This window comes from Onychomys torridus, chromosome 7 (assembly GCF_903995425.1).
Source record: "Onychomys torridus chromosome 7, mOncTor1.1, whole genome shotgun sequence".
Lineage (NCBI taxonomy): Eukaryota > Metazoa > Chordata > Mammalia > Rodentia > Cricetidae > Onychomys > Onychomys torridus.
In genome coordinates, this window is record NC_050449.1 from 56900602 (window position 1) to 56918008 (window position 17407).

General features: G+C 38.4%; 1 protein-coding gene across 4 annotated transcripts in view; it reads right to left on the reverse strand.

The window, feature by feature from the left end:
* Positions 1–2534: 2534 nt before the first annotated feature.
* The window catches only part of Iqch (IQ motif containing H), a 183321-nt gene continuing 168448 nt past the window's right edge, over positions 2535–17407 (reverse strand). For all 4 annotated transcript variants that reach the window (XM_036193329.1, XM_036193330.1, XM_036193328.1 and 1 more), the window contains 3 exons: positions 10431–10492; positions 6396–6504; positions 2535–2891 (listed from right to left, as the gene is read on the reverse strand). In XM_036193329.1, the coding sequence (XP_036049222.1) occupies positions 2757–2891; positions 6396–6504; positions 10431–10492 (306 nt within the window). In that variant the 3' untranslated portion in view covers positions 2535–2756. The remainder of the gene's footprint in view (positions 2892–6395; positions 6505–10430; positions 10493–17407) is intronic.

The window sequence follows — 17407 nt, forward strand, 5'->3', positions numbered from 1 at the left end:
AAATTTATTTTATTTTATTGTAACCTAAAGCATGGGTGAAGTACTCTTATTAAATCTTGATTTTTTTCATATGTAAGATGAGGAAGGCTGTAATAACTACCTGCATGGGTTTGCTGGGAAGTTGCAATAGAATTACAGAGCTTCTGGTCCAGCATTACCTACCCTACTAAATGTTTAGTGAGTGGCAAGTGTAAGTAGCTAGTGGAAAGGAGGTATGTCAGTGGACAACATGGTTGTATGACCCATTGGTTCTTTAGACTTAATATGAAATGAGCAGTCTCTTAAAGACACTCACCAATAATGCTCTCCTACATAGCAAGTGCTCCACTGCAGCTCTTCATTAGGTCACATCTCATACAGAATTAGTTCTTCTGTTTAGTAGAAAATGATCCATCATTTTCCAAAAATCCTTTTACTAATACAGGTCGCTAAAAATTCAACAATTTGGGATTCAACTCAACTATTTGGGATGCTTTAGACACTGTATAAACATATTTTCAAATTGAATTTAGTTTGCCAGTCACACAGTATCATTGTAACATATATGTGCTGAAAGATAATGTTCTGTAATTAAAACATTTCAATAATTTAATCTGGTGCTCTGGATTCTTCCACTTAATTACTTGACGTGATTGTTTTGGTCTACAGATATTTTGCCTTTCATTTTGAAGCTGTAGATGTTTGGGCAGAGAGTCTTCTTCCTATTACTCTAGGATCTGAATCTGGAGAAAAGGCCTGAATTTGGAATCGAATGTTTTGTGTTGCAACATAATGATGTATGCAAAGGAGGCAAGTAGCATTGTTCGAGAAACCAATCAAGTGGTTAAAAAAAAAAAAAAAAAAAAAAAAGTCCAGGAGAGTGAGCGCCTTTCCTGTTGCCAGCAGCTCCAGGCTCAGGAGTGCTAATCACAGTCCACACTCGGAACTTCCCTGTGGCTTTAATGGTTTTGTGAGGAGCGCTTTGACCATGTGAATGATCCACTGCTGTGCTGAACAAAACAGAGACAGTTTTCTTTTAAAGTCCAGAGCAGATGAGAGCCATAAGGAGACAGAGGGTTTCATTTACTCTCAGGACATAATTGTGCCAGTGAACTAATGAGTCTCCTGGACCTTATGTTGCTCTGGCTTCGATGTAAGAGCGACTCTAATGGGCATGCAGCACTTCCTATCCGTCAAGTGTCTGGACAATAGGCCCCTCGTATGGAGAGAGAGATCTGGCAAGAAAAAGAGGTCATCACTGTACCTAGCACAGACAAGAAACCTGGCTAATTAATGTACTTCCTACAATGGCTAAACAAAAGCAGACACACAGAGAAATGTTAATTTTATTGCAGAAACTCTTAGCCTGTGGCTGAAGCACATTTTTAAAATGATTGTAATTCCACAGGAAAAAAAAATGTTTCTCATTTCCCAAGTGTATGTGTTTTTATAGATGTAAAGGTTGTTCTTTAAAACTGTATGTGATTTTGGTGTTGCACTTTGCCTATTTTATCCTTCAATAAAGCCGGCAGATGTAGAAATGTTTTTAGACAATTATGAAGCAAATGCTGAGAGTTCATGGCAGCGCTGCTTAACTTCAGCCATGTAGCAAAAGGTACAGTTGAATTCAGCTTGTAAAAATCCTACTGTTGTATCATCCAGAAAACTTACAACAGGGGTTTGCATTGAAGCTAGGGCTCTAGTTACACTGTTTTAAACCAGAGCACATACTGCCACCTAGACACATTCCAGTGCTGTGCTTAACTTCATGTCGGGTTTTCTTACTCTGAAATCGAGAACAAATAATAGTGCTTGACATAATGGATGATAAAGAATCATTTAAAACTGATTTAATGGGGGGGGGAAGAAGACATTTATGTTTTGACAAGGATTTTTATTAACTAGGATTTTATTCATTTTTTCACTTTTTAATTAAGAAATTTTTTATTCATTTTACATAACAATCACAGATCCCTGTCTTCCCTCCTCTCACACCTCTAGCACCCCATCCCCCATTCCTTCCTACAATAAGGTATGGTCTCCCACGGGGAGTCAGCAGAGCCTAGTACATTCAGTAGTGGCAGGTCCAGGCCCCTCCCACTGCCTCAAGGCTGTGCGAGGTATCCCACCATAGGCAGTAGGCTCCAAAAAGCCAGCTCCTGCACCAGGGATGGATCCTGCCAGGGGCCCCTTAAGCAGCTCAAGCTACATAACTGTCTCAATATGCAGAGGCCCTAGTCCAGTCCCATGCAGGCTCCACAGCTGTTGGTCTAAGTTCATGAGTTCCCACTAGCTTGGTTTGGTTGTCTCTGTAGGTTTCCCCATCATGATCTTGATGCCCCTTGCTCATAGAATCTTCTTCTCTCTCTTTGACTCAACCCCTGGAGCTTGGCCTGGTGCTTGGCTGTGGATCTCTGCATCTGCTTCCTAAATGCAGAAGCTAAGTGACTCTTGTAACAGAAAACAAGAATGTCACAGTACTGAAATCATGAAGTGGATGTAGGAGTGAGCCAAAGGCTTCTTTCTGCTTTTGTTCTTTTCTGGGGCCACTATTAGATTACTTTGGGAGGAGGAAGGGATTACTTAACCATTCACAAGTGAGAACACCAATAGGTTTGTTTAATGAGTAAAGTAACATCACATAATAAACAAGATTTTAAAGACTATTACATTACAATTTGTTCTGATTTACCTCTTGGCAAGCAAAGGAAACTAACTTTTCCACTTTTACACTAATAGCAAAGGAAATATTGTCCTTTCTCTAGACAGGGATCCAGTCATAATGTGTCTTTGTATATCTCAACAGGCTCATACAGGTCTTCCTCCTTGTCTTTGGACTCTTTTTCTCCTTCAAAAGTCATTTTATTTTCTTCTGTTACTCCTAAAATGCTTTCAATATCATTAATGGTACTCTGTGAATAATAGTAAAAACAATATTTATTACTTTAAAGATTTCTTATAACATCTAACCCTCAAGTATTTATTATCCCTTTTTGGAGTTCAGAATGGTTTAGATCAATTCTGCTCAAATTGTGTTCCACTCAATGGCACCCATCCACATATTACTGATTATTAGACTTGCTGATGTGAGCTTTAAAAAAATGAGCTAGAAGCCAGGTGGATGGTGGCACATGCCTTTAATCCTAGCATTTGTGAAGCAGAGGCAGGTGGATCTTTGTGAGTTCAAGGCCAGCCTGGTCTACAGAGTGAGTTCTAGGATAGCCAGGGCTATACAGAGAAACCCTGTTTTGAAAAACAAATCAAACAAACAAACAAACAAACAAAAAAGAGATAGAACTCAAATTTTTTATATCCTAGAATTTTTATATGTATTAAATCCAACAACGAAAACATTAGGATTATATTTTGCAATCTTCAGGTTTATTTTTATTTTATTTTTCTAGTCAACTTGGTGTACCAGAAAAAAAGCATTAATCCATTATAGATTAGAAAAAAATCAAGAAGTAACAGTCTAAGACACTTTAAAAGGAGGGCTAGTAAGCTGAAAGACTATTTTCATTGTTTTCGGGGAACAAAACTGACACCTTCCTGTTTTCCTTTATGTGTACTAAGGAATTGTCTACATACTATATGAGACATCTCTTTATAGTGTGGTAGCCAAACATACTGTGTAAGTTCATAGCATCTTTATCATTCCAGATTGGAACCTTGTGCCCATTAGCACTTGTTCCCTTTTCCCCAGCTCCTGGCAACCACCATCCCATCTCCTGTCTATGGATTGGCTTGCTTTGCTCACTCCATATAATGGAATCATACAGGACTTATCTTTCTATGACTGGTTTCTTTCACTTAGCACAGTGTCTTCAACGTTCATCCATGTTGTAATATATACACTGTCAACACATTACTTATTTTATGGCTGAACAATATTCCACAGTATTCCATTATATGACTATTGTCCATATACTGTAATGGAATTCACTTTTTTCTCACTGACATACATTTGGATTGTTTATACTTTTTAGTTATTATGAATCATGCTTCATTGAACCTTAATGTACAAATACATGTTTTTTATTATTTGATATATGTATCTAATAATAGAATTATTGGATCATATGGTAATTTTTATATTTAATTTATTAAGGAATTACCAAACTCTTTTACAACATTATGTGAAGGTTCCAGTTGCCATTTTCTCCAAATCTTTGCAAATGATGGTTATTTCTTTAATTTTTGATTATAGCCACTTTAGCTAGGTATGGTCTTGATTTGTATTTCATTAATGTCTTATGATGTTTATTCATACATTGGCCATTTGTGTATCTACTTTGAAGACATATCTATTCAAATTCTTTGCTTGCATTTTAACTGGGTTTTTTTTTGCATTTCTATTATTGTGTTATAAGAGTATTTTTATATACCCTGATACTATAGGCTTCTCAAATATATTCTTTGCAAATCTTTTACCATATTCTATGTTTTATTTGATAAAATCCAAATAATTTATTTTTACTTTGATCACGTTTGCTTTTGTCAACACAGCTAATAAATCGTGGCTAATCCAAAGTCATGAAGGCTTATACCTGTGTTTCCTCTTATGTACCAGGTAGTTTTAATTCTTCTATTTCAGCTGTTGATCCATCTTAAGAACTTTTGGGAAAGGGTACCTTGGAGAAGTCCAACTTTATTATTTATAGGTTTTGTTTGTTCCAACACTTTATATTAAAAAGACCACTTTTTCTTCCACTGAATTGTTTTAGTATCCTTTTAGAAATTAATTGATCATAAAGTATGGGTTTATTTCTGTTATACCCATCTCATCCTATTATATATACATATATATGTAGTTTATTTAGCTCACAACTTTGGAGACTGCAAGTCCAGGATTGGTACCATTATCAATACAGCCTTTGACCCCTTAGCTACATCACATCATAGCAGATGGCACTATAGTAGGAACTCTACTCAGCTGGGAGAGATCTCATGGTGAGTCAGGAAGCCTAGAAAGTGGGGAGAGGCCAGTCTTGTTCTCCTGCAAGGACTATACAATATTCTATGAGAATTGCATCAGTTTCTTCCAAATGGGATTTCTCCACTAGCTCCATCTCTTAAAAGTTCTACCACCTCTCGTATCATATCACTGGGGAACTGGAGGTCAAGCTTCCACCACAGGAACCACTGGGAAACACAGTCAGACTGTATCCAAATCAGTTAGATCTCCTGGAAACTGCGAATACTGATGCAGCAGTGAGCCTTATGTGAAGAGACACATTCTTGGGCCTCATAATCCCAACCCAAAGATTCTAATTTTGTTAATTTGGGTAGAGCTCAGGAATCAATCTGTTCTTAGGGACTCTGGTAATGAAACACAAGTTACTTTTCAAAATTACTGACTCTGAAGTTCAAGTTGACTGTGACTATTACTTGATTTCTTAAAAAAAGAGAAACTATTGATCAGCAGCTAGAAAGGGTGGGCTTGTCCTTGGACTATAGGATTGCAGCACAAAAAGTTCAGAAGCACCAATTTATTCTAATTTGTTCATTTTAGATAGTTTTTACTTTATTTTTGTCAAATTTTCTTGGTCATGGTATGCAAAATCCAATGGTCAGTCTGTTAGGTCTTAAATCACTTTAAAGAATGAAGCATTGTTATTAAAGGGGTTAAACCCTAGCCTGAGTGAAAAAAAGAGATTAATGTTTTATATGAAGCTTGCGATTTCTATTTAAGAGAAAAATGACATGTGGTTTCCATTTGAATCCTTAGAGTCATGTGATCCACTAAAATACTGCTAAGGCCTATGCTGGGAGTCGGATTAAAAACTTGCTCATCAGGACCACACCATCAGCTCTTTATAGCAGTTATCTTCTGCGTTCTAGAGCTTGGAGACTTTGGATCTTTAGAGGCTGTATGGAAGCTTAAAAAGGTTAGTGGTGAAGGGCCACCTCCCTTTGGAGAAATGGAGTGGGTGGATGGCCCACATAGGTGCTTGGGTTTTTCTTCCCCTTCTCTTAACGAACACTGTTTTTCTTGAGTTTGAGGGCTGTCTGGCTCTAGAAACTAGGCTCCCCAGGAATCACTCTAGCCAGACATGCATTATGTGAAGTACAGAGAGGTACACCATAAATTAGTTACAGTCTTGATTTGGGTTCCATTGTGAAGTTTCAGCTTCACCTCCAACATCAGAGAGCTCTGTTGTCTTATGAGCCTGGCTTTCAAAATGGCAGCGAGTTAAAGCAAGTCTACTATATTTCAAAGAAAAAGTTTCAAACTATTAAATTTAACTAACGAGTTCAATGGGAACCTTACAAAATTGACCCTGCTCATTGTAAAATGTGTACGGTTTACAAGAAAAAAAAAAAAGATGGTTTAGCACTTGTTTACAATACAGCATGAGGTATTTTCAGCCCTTGTATAGAAATTAACCAGGATCGTTAGTTAATTAACACCTCACCTTAAAATTGGTCTCGCCTTGCATATTAGGTGCTGATATTTCTTGATGGATGATGAAGAGATTGCGAGCAAAGGTCATGAGGACCCCCTGGAGATCCACACCGATTGTTCTGTTAATGATATCCAAACAAATGAGTTTACCAGCAATTCTCCTCACATGCTTAAAAACAATCGCCCTCTCATTTGTACTGCTGGTGATGGAATTTAATGAGTATTTTCAATCTCACAAGGTGGCAATCTTCAGGGAGATATGAAAGATGAGACTCCATTTTAACTTGTCAACAGAAAGGATTTGTGTAATAAATATTTTTTATTAATCAACTTAGCAGAATATAGCAATAGGTTTAGGCATTTCTAGTAAAAGGCTACTACTAAAGTAGGACAGCGTAGCTGATTTTACAAAACCATTGCTAAGTGTCATTTGAGTCTAACAATTTTCTTATCTATACAGACATTTGCATCTCTGGCTTCCAGAGGCTTGTCTGAGTTTTCTTTTCCACTTTATGTTAACAAGTAAGCTCTGCTGCTTATGAGTAACTCATGTTCAAAGACACATGTCTCTATTCATGAACAGCTACTGTTATTCTATACCATTTATACTATGGCCAGAGGACATGCCAAATAAGTAGATTATTGTTTAACATGAGAAAATCCAGAGAATGTTCTATTTTTTAAGGCTGTATCAAAGGAAAAAAACAAAAAAGGTTAGGTGTGTGGATTGGTGTTATTATTACTTTAGATAGGGTCACATTATGTAGTCCTGGCTGGACTAGAACTCACAGATATCTGCCTGCCATGTGCTGGGATTAATGGCATGTGCCATGATGTCTGTCGTGAGTGGATTAATTTTTAATAAGTATTACTTCTTAAGGGACCTAACACAAGTGAAGGGAGAGGCCCCTTAAGTCAGCAAGCAAGAATGAAGCAAAACTGGGGCTGCTTTCACAGTCCCTCCTGAGAACAAGACCTGAAATCAGAGCTTCCTCAAAGTGGAGGGCAGGTTTGTGGGTGGTTTTTTTTTTTGGGGTGTGTGTGTGTGTGTGTGTGTGTGTGTGTGTGTGTGTGTGTGTGTCTTGCCATTGGCTAACTTGTGGAAGCTACTTAACTTTGAGTCTTCATCTCCTTTTCTACAGTGACTGACTTGGACTAAATCAGTGACTCTGAGTTTTTTGAGTTACAGTTCCCAAATCCAAGGACAAGCCTACCCCTTCGAGGGACAATTCATAGCTCTTCATTTAAGAAAATAAATAAGCTGTTGGTGGTGGCACATGCCTTTAATCCCAGCACTTGTGAGGACCAGGCTGGTCTGCTCATGTTATACAGTGAGATCTAAACAGTCAGAGCTACCATTAGCAAACACAAAGGAAAATAAATAATAGTCAAAAATCTACTCTAGACTGAGTAATTTTGAAAAATAATTTGTGTTTAATTACCAGAGTTAAGTGTTAGACACTAAGTTCTTAGGGCAACAGATTCCTGGTGTCTAAGAAGATTAACAGTGTCAAGATCTGGGTTTGGACATCTAAGAATGTCTGTTTTCACTAAGCTCCTTGGGCATTTTCCAAGTACATATTAAAAATAGAGATCCACTTAAAAATTTTATAGGCATATGTGTGCATGTGTAGATGTATGTGTACACAAATGGTTTAATGCCTTCTCTACTAATCCATTTTAAGAATTTTCTTCATATTTCCCTTCCTTGGAATTTCTCCAATTCTATATCTTCCAAAAATATCCCTGAATAAATGGAGTTGTGGTGAGGTTATCCCAGAAAAGCCAAACCACAGATGTCTGGTCTGAGGGTCATCCACTCTTAAACTGTCTCCCATTTTTCCTAAAGGGGTGATTGACTGGTACTCTATACCTGGCATGACATGATTTCAGTAAAGCTGAACATGCCGAGTCATCTCCTGAAAATCCTTTATTAAAGTACTAGAGAAAATTAAAGAGCATCTTTCTCTTTCTGTGTAAATTGTATAAAATGAGACCATCTCCTGGACACTGCCTCTGAAATAACCTATTCTCAACTGCCCATGTTCACAGCTTAGTACAATTCCTTTTGTGGAGCTGATATTCTACCCTTCATTCAGCTAGATAAAAGTGAGAATTACAGGGACATCTGGAATCTTCTCTAATATTCAGAAAAAGTAAATCAAATTCTGTAAAAGAGTAAAAGGAAATTCTGTACAAACATAAACAATGATGTACCCTAATTCACAAAAGTCCAATAATCATTACACAGCTAGATTTCCTCAATAAACCTGCCACTTACTGTAACTTTAGTGAGTAAAAGTCTAGGGTGAAGATTACTGGATAGATGACCTGCTTTGGGACCCAAACAAGTCACATCTCTTTTCTAAGCCTGTTTCCCATCTACACTAAGAGTTTTGTTTAATCACCAGGGCCCTTCCCTGCTCTGACATTCTCTAGCTCATGATTGCAGTAAGAGATGAGAAAACCAAGGAGCATACAGCATAGTGGAAAAGGCGGGAGAATCCGAAGTCCATTCAGTGGTGGTCTTTCTGTATAATGTGTGAGTAGCAATGACTTCCTAGGAAGTACACCGATAGGACTATTCCCGCTGCTGAAGCTGGGATGCAGGTGAGCTCCACTTGACTCCCAGTCTGATTATTTTTTTCTGCGGGCCTGAGTATCAAATCTACCTTTCTGATAGCTTGATGACTGGGAGCTTGTTCATCAAAATCCCTTATAGCTCTTAAATTCTGCAGTGATTTTCCTCTTGCCTAGTACTTCTAAGCCTAGGGATCCACCTGCATAAATCTTCCTGTGGCCCACATGCCAGGAGCTTTTCCTATCCCCTATTAATACTTCCCCATGTCATTCTGTCAGTTTTGGGACACAAATCCTGCTCCTGACACTGGGTGCCACTTGCTGACAAATTGTCTAAATGCCAGCCCCCTACTGATCTGCATCTTCCAAAGTGGCCTCATTTTTAAGATCTTATGGTCAGTTTCCCCCTTCATGACTTTCAAATTGTTTGTCTACTCTTTGTGGTTGACATTTTGCTAATGGTGAGAGCTTGTTGCCTCAGATGACCTGCTCCTATTCATCTGAATCCTAGATCTGGACTTGGCTCCCCTACCTGGCTCTCCCATCATATCCCATGTGCATGAAGGTTTATCTAGTTGCAGCCCTAGGGCAGCTTGTCCTTAGTAGTTCACCTTGCATCTTTCCCATCTAATTAGACTCCTACTCTAGAAAATACTTATTTTTATTTGCTTGCTAACATCAAATCCAATTGACTGCTTTGTTCACCTAGTCATGGTAGTTGCCTTGTTGTTTGTGACGTGCTGCTGACCTAGCATCATAGTGGCACATCTATGGAGTGTAGACATCTAGGTTAGGGGCTCACAGCAGGAAAGGAGCTAAGGACAGGATATCACTGGGAAGCAGAAGGCAGCTCCTTTCTTACTTCCTGTTATTGTGGATGTAAATACCTAGACAGATGAAATGGACGTGTTTGTGCAGATGTTACAGATAGAGGCCTCATTTCTGGCATCACAGCACTCGATTCAACTACAGCCACATTCTAGCTCCAAAGGGTAAAGAAACAGCACTTCCATGACTGTAAAAACATTGGTGGGGGTGAGTGGCTCTGCCATCAGGACTCTGCTCAACATACACATTCCCTGAGAAGACTGCGTCTGAACCCAAACTGACTCCAGCTCTACTTTGGAAGAACATCTGCCCAGGTCACCAGAGCACTTTTCTAAGCATTCCAGAATGACAACTAGCTTTTCACAATTGGGTCATCTGAGCTGGCTCCCTATCAATAACATTTCAGCCTTGTATGTGTATGAATTTATGTTAAGCATAGACTCCTACCTGATAATTAGGATAACTATATTTAGGAACCTGACACCAACATCTACAGGCATTTTGTGAAGTCCTGGAGGATCCAAATAAAACAAGATAAATCAGCATGCTGATTAAAACTCAAGAGAAGCATCAATCTTGTTGGTGTTATAGACAATTTTTTAGCTTATTACATATCATAGACATACTTCATACTTACAACATGCCCAATTTATATCTCTTCAGAGGTTCATATAATATAAAAACGGTTCCTTGTCTGTCCTATAAGGTTTCAGTGAAAAGAAAACAAACAGCATATTTATATAGGAAGCAAAGACAATATAGTCTACCATGGGCAATAAGGCTGACCAGAATTGAAATCTAGAGCTACCTTCCAGTACCATTTAAGGGGGTTGCCTCCAGAAAAGAGAGGCAGTATGCTCTAGGGTGGTGATTTTATTTAGTATATTCCTTACAACACCTACATCAGAATCATCTATTACACCTGTTAAGATGAACTTCAGGGGCATCAGCGAAACTTAGAATCCTTGGATTTTGCCTTTTAGGGCCTTCTTGGGTGATAATCAAAAATTGAGAGCCACTGTTATAAGAGCAATCCATAAAAAGGAAAAAGAAAAGTGTGTGTGTGTGTGTGTGTGTGTGTGTGTGTGTGTGTGTGTGTGTGTTTGAAAAATAATTTGAGGGTGAGGGAGATAACTCAAGTGGTTAAGTGCCTACCTTACATTCATGAGGACCAGAACTTGATACCAAGAACTCACACATTATAACCGCTGTTTGAAGGGGCACACATGACCCTAGCACCTAGCACTAGGAGATGGAGACAAGTCGATCCCTGGGGTTTTCTGGCCAGCCAGCCTAGCCTAATTGGTGAGTTCCAATTTAGTGAGAGAATGGGGAATAATAGGCAAGGTTGTCCCTCTGGCCTCTACCATATACCCACACATGTACATGTATCTGCATGCACATACATGAACATGTGCACACATGTAGACACAGAAAAGAATTTGAGTTTCAGTGGGAAATCACATGTAGTACAGCACACCCTAATACTTTATGACATAGATTTTGTAAGACATTTTATAGCTCTGTAAGTGATGGCTTGAAATACTGTCTTTGCTGATTTGAAGAAGAATGGTCCCCTTAGGCTCACATGTTTGAATTGGTTTCCAGTTGGTGGGACTATTTTGGGAGGGTTTAGGAGGTGTGGCCTTGTTGGAGGAGGTATGTTACTGGGGATGGGGATGGGATTTGAGGTTTTAAAAGCCCACATCAGGCCAATACACACTTCCTCCTTCCTTCTCTTCCTTCTCCATTCTCTCTCTCTCTCTCTGCCTCCTGCTTGTGGATCAGATATAAGCTTTCAGCTATTGCTTCCAGCACCATGTCTGCCCACGGCCATGCTCCCCACCACAATGGTTATGAACTCACCCTCTCCAACTGTACGCAAGCACCTAATTAAATGATTCTTTCTGTAAGTGTTGCCTTGGTCATGGGATCTCGGCACAGCAATAGAACAGTCATCAAGACAGCAGTTGGTACCAAGGAGTGGTGTATTGCTGTGACAGGCCTGACCACGTGGGTTGTTGGAAGAATGTGGACTTTGAATGCTATAAACAGGGATTAACAGCTATCTTAATAAGAGCTTGGGAGACAGTAGTGGTGAGAGTAATGTAAACTGTGGAGGCCCAGCTTAAGAGGTTTTAGGAGGGAACAATATTAGCAACTGGGCTAGAGACCATTCTCTTGATGTTTTGGTAAAGAACATGGCTTTTTTTTTTTCTGCCCCAGTTCCAAAAAAAAAAAAAAAAAAATCTGCTGGAGGCTAAATTGAAGAGTTTTGGAGTAATATCACTGGCAGAGGAGATTTCAAGACATTCTAATATTGACTGTGTCATGTGGTTATTAGTGATTACTCTTATGCAGATCTACAACTAAATATGCAAGCAAGGGAAAAGAAATACAGACTGTACAGTTTAAGGAGAGAAAGAACACTAGGAAATTCAAAGTTAGAACTTTGCTTTGTGCTGGAAGAGATGAGAAGGAATGGAATAAAGGGAATGGTGCCCTCAGGGCAAGACCCTACCCAGCTAAGCTTCCAACTTATAAAACAGAAATGCCTAAGGAATCTTCTCCTAAGCAAAAGAAAGCTTATGCAACAAAAGAAAGCATTCACAGATCAAGAGTAACTAAGACACATTTAGTTTAAATTAAAGTTTAGTTTTTAAAGACTTCAACATTCAAAAGTTTAGTGCAGAATTTGAGAAATGGATGGCTCAGTGGTTAAGAGTGCACACTGCTTTTGCAAAAAAAACCTTGTATCTATTACCAGCACTTACTCAGGTAGCTCACAACTGATTATAACTCCAGTTCCAGGGAATCCAAGGGCCATCCTCTGGCCTGTGAGGGCACCTGCACCGGGAATATACCCCCACCCCCACATACACACAAGAACAAACCCACACACAGACACAAAAATCACTGCACTCACAGGAACATGCCCAAACATACATATACATAATTAAAAGTAAATATAATGACCAATCTGAGTTCTTGCCCTCTCAGCCTTCTTTTCTAGCCTATCTCCATTCCTTTCTGTCATCTACCAGCCTGTCACAGAAGCACTCTCTACCAAGGACTCCATAGGCACCACAGTTTTCTAGGATGCAGAGATGGCAGCAACAACCAAAGAATGGAACATCCACCCAACAAGACCAGATATTGACATCAAGAAACATCTTAAACATCATAATTCCAGATGCAAAGATCCCAGTGCAAAACCACAAACACAAACAGCCAAGACAATATGCCTCCTCCAGAAGTCTTTAACCCTATTCCATTAGACCTGAGAAATACAATATTGCTGAAGCACAAGACAAGGGCTTCAAGATAGCAATTATGAATATATTCAAGGACCTTAAAGAGAATGTGAATAAATCCCTTAATGAAGTCTGTGAAAACACCAACAGCTGAGTGAAATAATGAAAGTGAAACAGAGAAATAGAATCATTAAAGAAAACCCAAACCGAAATAAAACAACAAATGAAAATTGTAGGCTGTCAAACAAAAACCTTAGAGGTAAGCCTCACCAACAGATTACAAAACACAGAAGAAAGAATCCAAGGTCTTGGAAGCAAGGTAAAAGAAATGGATAGCTCTGTCAAAAAAAAAAAAATTAAACCCAAAAAATAATCCAGGCACAAAACATCCATGAAATCAGGGACACTATTAAAGGACCAAATCTATGAATAATAAGGATAGAGGAAGGAGAAGAAACTCAGTTCAAAGGCATGGAAAATATTTTTAACAGTGTCATAGAAAATTTCCCTAGTCTTAAGGAGTTTACTATCAAGGTAAAAGAAGTATACAGAACACCAAAATGACAGGACCAGAAAAGAAATTCCCCACAACACATAATTATCAAAACACTAAATGTACAGAACAAAGAAAGAATATTAAAAGCTTCAAGGAAAACAGACCAAGTAGCATATAAAGGCAGGCCCATTAGATAACATCTGACTTCTCAATGGAGACTGACAACCAGAATGCCTGTACAGACATTCTGCAAACCACAGATGCTAACCCACACTACTATTCCCTGCAAAACTATTAATCACAATCAAGGAAGAAAGAAAAGTATTCCATGGTTAAACCACATTTTAGCAGTTTTTAATCTACCAGTCCAGCTCCACAGAAGGCACTAGAACGAAACCTTCAGTTTGAAGAGGCTAACCACACCCAAGAAGACACAAGGAATAAATATAATCCCAGAAGAGCAATCTAAAAGTAGGGGTGGGGGGATGACGACAAAATAACAGGAATGAATAAAACTGCTCACTGAGAACTCTCAATATCAATGGTCTTAATTACCCCAATAAAAGGACACAGAGTAACAGATTGAATTAGAAAAAAGGATCTTTGTGCTTCATCCAGGAAATATACCTTGCCATTAAGGATAGATATTTACCTCACAATAAAAGGATAGAAAAAGGCATTCCAAGGAAATAGACCCAACAAGCAGGCAGCTGTAGCCATTTTAACATCTGACAAAATACACTTCAAACCAAAACTAATCAGAAAAGATTGGAAATGATATTACATACTCATCAATGATACATACTCATCAAAGGAAAAGTCCACCCAGAGGATATTGTAATTCTAAACATTTATGCACCAAACACAAGGACACCTAAGTTCATAAAAGAAACACTACTACAGCTGAAACCACATATTAACCCTCACTCAGTGATAGTGGGTGACTTCAATAACTCCAGGCCATTCAGGTGAAAACTAAACAGAGGAATGCTGGCGCTCAATAACATCATAAATCAAATATTCCTAACAAACATACTCAGATAGTTTTACCTAAGCGCGCGCGCGCACGCGCACGCACACACACACACACACACACACACACACACACACACACACACACTACTTTTTTTAGCTGCTCCTGGAGCTTTCTCCAAAATTGACCACATCCCTGGGCTATTTATTGATTTTTTTTTCAAGACAAGGTTTCTCTGTGTAGTTTTGGTGCCTGTCTTGGGTCTTTAGACTAGGCTGGCCTTGAACTTACAGAGATCCGCCTGCCTCTGCCTCTCGAGTGCTGGATTAAAGACATGCACTACCACCGCCCGGCTCTATTGATTTTTAACCTCCTTTTTGGGAATTAAATCCATAGGCACCAGAACTTTCTTCCATCATTTAAAAGTATGATTTAATCATTGTGCCCCGTCCATAGGTCCTATTGAAAAGCCATCAGTTCCTCCGGACCAATGATCAGACAGTTGATGGGCTATTTTGTTTTTAATCTACTTTTAAGATTTTATCTTTCTTTTAATCTTCAAAACTATATGACGTTTCAAGGTATGGTTGTCTTTAAATATACCTTGCCTATCATTTATAGTATTTGTGGAATGTGTAATTTGATATAATTCACCACTTTTGGAAAGTTCTTGTCAGTATTTATTTCAAGTTTCCTTATCTCTTGAGACATTAGTTGTATGCATGTTACTTTTTATGTTTTGTTTTGTTCCATTTTCCACATATCTCCAGTCTGTTTCTATGTGGTAGTTATTTTCTTTCTCTGAAATTTTGAATATTTCCAACGACCTGTTTTCTAGTTCAATAATCATTTTTACTGTGTTGTGTTTCCTATTACATTACTGTATAAAATTACTAAGGTCAACTTTTGTGACAGTTTTTAGTTTTGTAATTTTTACTTGACTTCTAAAAAGCAGATTCAGGGCTTCTGTGAAATTACCTTGTCAGTCTAAAAACATATCCTCTTATTTTCGTGAATATTAACATAGTTATTTTAAAGTTTCTGTCTGATAACTTAAAATATTAGATCTCTTGTGGACACTTTGTTTTTCTATTTGCTTTCAATCCTTTGGTCCTGTCCTTTTAGTACATCTTATGATTTTTATTGGAGTCTGGTACCTTAGAAAACTGCAAAGGCTCTGCATCAGCAGTTCTCAATTTGTGGGTCATGATGACCCCTTTGGCAAACCTCTATCTCCAAAAATATTTACATTATGATTCATAACGGTGTCAAAATTGCAGTTATGGAGTAGCAATGAAAGTAACTTTGTGGCTGGGGGGGAGTCACCCCAACATGCAGTAGTATAGGGTCTCAGCACTAGGAAGGTTGAGAACGACTGCCCAGTTGGTGTTATTGTTCAGCATGGTAGATTCTAGTTTGTTTTTGTCAGAGAACTGGCAGTTCATCCGCATATACCAAGGGCTGAGTTTGGAAGCAGTCTCTCCATCCTCCTTGTGTTTGGTCTTTTCCCGTAGGCAAATGCCCTTCCTCTCATGCTCTTTTTGAAGTTCCCACCGAAAGCTTGGGGTGTTTATTAGGATCCTTCCTGTTTAGCAGTTTGGGAACTTTAATCCCCAGTATCACACTGTTTTTTAAGACCTTGCCAGGTCTTTAGCCTTCCAGCAACTCATTGTATTAGGTTTCTGGAGTCTTGAGCTATTCTTCCACACGGTAGCATCTTCCCATGATTTAAATGGCACCTGAACACAGGGTGTTAGCTTCTTCTTTGTGGTTATCTTTGCACTAGGAGTTTAGACTCTGAAGTACTAAACTCTTTGGCTATTCTGAAGTTACCCTTTCTCTCCTTAGACCAGTAAGATTGTGATTTCAGTTTGGATCTATTGTTTTCAAAGCAAAGCAAGACTAAACAACACAACCTAAAACAAACAAACATACAAACAAAAAAACAAGGGTAAATCTGACAGTCCTATTCTTAAGGGCCGTCGTTCTTCATGTACTGATTGATTGGTTACTTCAATCGCAACTGTTTTCAAAAAGTTGTTCTATATGTATTTGTCCAGGTTTTTACAATTAATTTTTGGTGATTAAGTTGAATACAAAATACCTTGTCATAGAATGAAATCTCTAGGCATGGCAGTACATTTGTAATTATCTCTCTAGGACAGTTAACCAGGAATTTTTTTCAGCCTTCATCCAAAGGCTTCCTCAAAGTTGTTTGTCTTTACTATTCATAAAGTAAATATTTGGTTTCACTTGTGAGAGATGTGAGGGCCTACACTTAAGCAGTGCATCAGAGTGACTTCAGTGTAGACAATTCCTCTCTAGTTCTATGGCCTGGTCTTATTCCCTGGAAAGTACTCTCCCAAGTGTTGCTTCCTGGCCATCAAATTCCTTGTTTCTGTTTTACTCAGCCCTGTTTCCCTAGGCTGGTAACTTAAATTAACTTTTGAAATTTGTTTTTATCTTAGTCTTTCTTTTAAAATAATTAAGAATTTACTCTTGTATGTTTTCAGACTAGTTACTGGAAAGCACATAAAAACAAGATTTTGCTATACAGACTTGCAAAGCAGTTTATTATTAAGCCCCAGCTTTCTCATCTACAAAGTCAAAGCATAATGTTTACTTTTAAAGTTATGGCAAGGATGAAACAAAATATCTGAACATATTTTACACAGTATACAATGCTTTAGAATAATGTCACACGTGATTATGGATGACCCTCCTGATCTAGGTCTCGTTCTTTTGATATGGAAAGATACATGCAAAAGGAGAAAATAATTATCTGTTCAGCTTTCAAACCCTGGGGGTAAAGGCCACCACTGTAATTACTTCTATTTGGTTCTGAACTTCCACAGTGTTTGTGGGAAATATTCTCTAGCAGGGAGTTTCCA